This window comes from Priapulus caudatus, unplaced genomic scaffold (assembly GCF_000485595.1).
Source record: "Priapulus caudatus unplaced genomic scaffold, Priapulus_caudatus-5.0.1 Scaffold207, whole genome shotgun sequence".
Taxonomy (NCBI): Eukaryota; Metazoa; Priapulida; class Priapulimorpha; order Priapulimorphida; family Priapulidae; genus Priapulus; species Priapulus caudatus.
Window position 1 is genome coordinate 37012 of NW_014577268.1, and position 4741 is coordinate 41752.

The 4741-nt window shown below is 44.8% G+C and overlaps 1 protein-coding gene across 1 annotated transcript in view; it reads right to left on the reverse strand.

Annotated features, from left to right (window-relative positions):
* Positions 1 to 509: 509 nt before the first annotated feature.
* LOC106807299 (serine/threonine-protein kinase Nek1-like) overlaps positions 510 to 4741 on the reverse strand; it is a 14078-nt gene continuing 9846 nt past the window's right edge. Inside the window, exons 9-18 of the mRNA XM_014809605.1 lie at positions 4602 to 4677; positions 4223 to 4301; positions 3990 to 4089; positions 3643 to 3694; positions 3282 to 3350; positions 2776 to 2826; positions 2484 to 2591; positions 1408 to 1487; positions 921 to 1081; positions 510 to 613 (exon numbers count right to left, since the gene is read on the reverse strand). Coding sequence (XP_014665091.1) covers positions 510 to 613; positions 921 to 1081; positions 1408 to 1487; positions 2484 to 2591; positions 2776 to 2826; positions 3282 to 3350; positions 3643 to 3694; positions 3990 to 4089; positions 4223 to 4301; positions 4602 to 4677 — 880 coding nt within the window. The remainder of the gene's footprint in view (positions 614 to 920; positions 1082 to 1407; positions 1488 to 2483; positions 2592 to 2775; positions 2827 to 3281; positions 3351 to 3642; positions 3695 to 3989; positions 4090 to 4222; positions 4302 to 4601; positions 4678 to 4741) is intronic.

The window sequence follows — 4741 nt, forward strand, 5'->3', positions numbered from 1 at the left end:
AAGAGAGAGAGAGAGAAAGAGAGAGAGAGAGAAAGAGAGAGAGAGAGAGAGAGAATGAGAAGATGAGAGAGGAACAGAGAGATATAGAGACAGAGGAATGAGAAAGAGAGAGAGGGGAGAGGAGATGACGTTGGAAGGGAAAAATGGATAGGAGAGTCAAAATAGATGCGAGGAAGAGAGAGAGAAGGTGGGGGAGAGGGACAGATAGAGCTGACACGAAAATGAGAAAGAGAGAGAGAGAGAAAGAGAGAGAGAGAGAGAGGTAGGTGAGTGAAAAACAAAGTAGCAGTAGTAGCAGCAGCAGCAGCAGCAGCAGCAACAACATTAACAGCAGCAGTAGCAGCAGCAGTAGTAGCAGCAGTAGCAACAGCAGCAGCAGCAGCAGCAGCAGCAGTAGTAGCAGTAGTAGCAGCAGTAGCAGCAGTAGCAGCAGCAGCAGTAGCAGCAGTAGCAGTAGTAGCAGCAGTAGCAGCAGTAGCAGCAGCAGTAGCAGCAGCAGTAGTTATAGGCTATAGTCTGTCTGCTGGTACTACATAATGGCTTTCTGTACCCACCTCCTCCTGCCGATTCCTCACTGCCTGGTGAAAGCCAACTCCCACCTCGGCCACGCACCCTGCGGAGCGATAAATCACAGCACTATCAACTAAGGTCGACCTCCACACGACACGCGATTGCCATTTACATCCGCAGAAACCGGATAATCGAATCAAACAAATCCAATTTTGGAATTACGCGCACCTCATAATGCCACATCTGGTGCGTGTGGTTCATTAGGACCCCACGGGTCGCTGCACAAATCCACGCTAACGCGGCGAATTAAAAACAGACGCAGTCGTAGTTTTATAATTAGGTCGTTGCTAACGAGACGCGTGCCGCGGCGCAGACAAACTTGATTACGATCGCCAGACGAACTTGATTACCTGCGGCAGGGTCGCGGACGGGCCACGCGGCGGCGCCACCTGATGGCGGCGCCCGGCCCTGTTCGAGGGCGTGGCGCGCCTTGTTGGCGGCGGCCTGCCTCTTGCGGCTGAGGAAGTCCTCTACAAGCTGGGCTCTCTCTGCTGCTCTACCCCCCGTCATCCTGTGATAGAGAGAAACAGAGAGGTGACAAGAGTGAAGGACGGGGAATCATGTTCTATGAACGATGTAGGAAGAAAGGGAGGAGTCTTTTTCTGTGACATGAGCGAAGGGGGAGGGGGGAATTGTCTTCTATGTAAGAAGAAAGGGAGGAGTCTTTTTCTGTGACATGAGCGAAGGGGGAGGAGGGCGAATCTCTGCGTGCTCAAGAATCGGCGAATGCTTGCCCAGAATTTTATAACAGATGAAAGATAACAGTCGGCACGGCTGCCTTACCCATCCAGCGCCACCTAGTGGTCGGGCACCATGCAGCATCGCGGTTGCTCGTACGTCGGGATGACAGGCTGCGGCTCTCTCGCTGCGGACCTCGCCGGCCCAGCATGACCCTGCGCTCTCCTGCCTACGTTCGCCTACACACAACAAGAGAGCAACACAACGAGTAGCTTACACACAGCGTCGAATTGACCGCCCGACTGTAGAAGTACTTATACCTTGTCACTATATCACAGCTGCATGTGGACACCGACAAGTACGAGAATATAACATAACACTCAGAGCACTCGGAGAGCCAGACCTCGCCAAAGGGCAGACTGAATTCCTCTCGAATGTGAAATATTTTTTATTAAACCACAGTCCTCCCCCACTGCACGCTCGGCACTAATTCCGAGATCCAACTTCAATGAAATATTTTTGTTCACTTAAATTAATTAATTAATTAAATAATTAATTGGATCCGGATCTAAGTGCGATCGCTTGCAGGTGGGGGAGGACTGTGTTGCCCCTTAGCTGTGGTTCGTGTTTGTAAGTCTACAGCCCAAGCGCACTAGCGGAAGTGAACTTCGAAACGCTGCAACGGGTGTTCACAAAACACAAACCAACACTCAAACACACGCCGGTGAAAACATAACCTCCGCCAAGCCCCTGGCGGAGGTAATAACATGTAAAGGGACAACGGTGATACATAATTTTGCATTTCGACTGTGCCCAGTAAGAGCATTTTGTAGCGAGGTCATACCACAAGCATAAGCGTCTCTATCATGTGTACGCCTGCCACAGAGTAGTACCATATGTAGCTGGCTGTTTACTTTATACATAGAACGAAGTATATATTAGAAAGAAGTGCTAAGGAAAACTTTTCAAGTAATTTTTTTTAGCTTTTTTCAGGTGGACACTGTGTTTCTGTAGAATATAGAAATGGTTTGTAAACTCAATTGGTAGCAAAGAAGAAAGTACCGTGAAGTTTCCATACCATTTTATGACCATCCTAAACCAGCGTACTTGGTAGACGAACTATTCAACAAGCATTTCGAAATGCAGAATTGACTTATTGTAATATGTGTAGTTTAGCAGTTTGGCAGAACTGACTGACAGACTGTGACTGATTAACTTCTGCTCACAGTACACACCTGTAGCTCACTCAGGTAGGAATGGTATTGCTGGTAATTCCCCTGTGCTCCCTCGTCACACTCCACATTGCCACCGGAGGGCGTTGGCGATGGCTGCAATGGCGTCGGCTGCAACAAACAATAGAACGTATCACGTACGTCTGCATGACGTGCACGAATTATTGATATCGTCTTAATTGCGTTCATTTTTTATTCATTTATCTCCATCCATGGCAACTCCTACAGCTTTTTCTCCTTCATGATGAATCTGATATGGCAATCCCACGATAGATTTCCATAAAATACAACCAACCTGCAGAATAACCCTCCAACCTTCATCTCTCGCTCTCTGCATTGGCGCCATCTATACAAAAAACATATATTATAAGGTAGCTGCTACCAATAGATATCAAACTAGGAACCATTAAACAGCAAGTAGTGAGAGTACACATGTATAAACATAACACACACCTTAGTAATTAACGCGAGTCCGGAGTTAAATACTCCCTGATTTACTGTCTGACTCCCTAATTTGACATATGCAGAAGTCCGTGTGACTCCCTGAAATTTCTGCTATACTAACTAGTTCGTTCCAGAGAACGGCCTCGCGGAATTGCCGTATATTTTCAGCAAATGTCCAAAGACAATTTGGCAGATGTGCAACCGCATGAATCTTCAAAATAAGCACATGCGTTATTGTTAATATCTTTAGTTTTGAACTTCAGACTGCAGACTCCCTTATTTTGCTGCGGTCTCCCTCTTTTTGAGGGCAGGGAGTCCGTTGGACTCACCTGTTCAAAAGTTCAAAAGTGGACTTACCTGCATCTTTGATTTCACTCGCCTCTGCTGCTCTTTATTAATCATCTCCTGTCTCCTATTAACGAGATCCTGCAACGTTGAAATACTTACAACCGACAGCAGGAACTCTAGAAACCTCACCCCTTTCTACTCTTATTACATATTATACTATGTATGGTATCGCTGATACATGTCTGTTCAACTCTGCCACACATAACACCTGAGCACCAGCAAATGTCAACCAGCTGCTGGCTGTGGTCAACGATCACCAAATGTGACCACCGGCGAAGAACTCATCAGTAAATATTGACCAGCGTGGATTGACTTTATTGAATGCTCTCGGTTGTTTACGTATGAAACACGAGACAGGAAGTCTTCTTACCATCTCCTTCATCTTCTGCTCTTCCACTTTTCTCCTTTCGCCAATGGAACCTCTGAGAGTAAAATACATTTACGATCATGACTACTTAATTAATGACTGTCCTTAATGAGACAGGCAATATTTATAATAAACGATTCATTAGCATTTATGATGCTATTAGTGAAATTAAGCTATGTCGGCTGTGGTTTAATTGCTTCAAACCGGTAAGGAAGGCCTAATGACATAGTCATATCCTTTATATTAATTATCCAATTATTAAAAAAACGGCCAACTCGAGTAATATACTTCAGCAATTAAGTTATCGCGTTTCAACATTTATCTTGTCTTCATAAGTGTCATCTCTTTACCTCGGATTGCGAGACTTCTTCGTTGCTATGGAAACGCCATACTTCATTGCGGGATCACTGATTTGTGACGAGGACGACCTGGCAGACGAAACTCTCGCCGCTGGAAACAACAGCAGAAGGCTACACCAATCAGTAACCAATAGCGGCAGGCGAGTCGTCAAGTAACCATGGCAACAGACAAAGATGGTCGCAGCCCGGATTCATGATATGTACGTCACACCTGGAAGGGTTACCTTTTGGAGGCTTCAGTGCCAGTGGTCTATCCATCCGTGATGCAGGTAAGGTGACTCCACTGAATTCAGCTTCCAGTTGCTACAACAATATAGCAATTACATCTCACGGACAAATACTCTGGATTTATTGCATATTTTCTGTAAGTAAGTAACGTATGTAGGTATAAACTATGATACATAAAGGTTTCTGTGAATGTTACCTAGAAAAAATCTTTTTATACGTTTTTACAAATTCGAGACTATTCTTTCTCCTTCTACAAACACTGGTATCATTAACAGTATTTCATCGTCTGGGTCAGAGAAAGTTGACAAATAGTTTAATAACATCTATATAGAGCAATAAAATACTGTACTAATCATATAATATATATTAGAATACCTCGTGGCTCAGAAACTTGATAACTCTTTTGAAGACAAATTGTTTCTTCAGGATGGCATTTATGGATGGACGATCCCTACACAAGATATCAACAACTAACTCCCATGTTTGTATACAATTCCATCATAATGATATATATA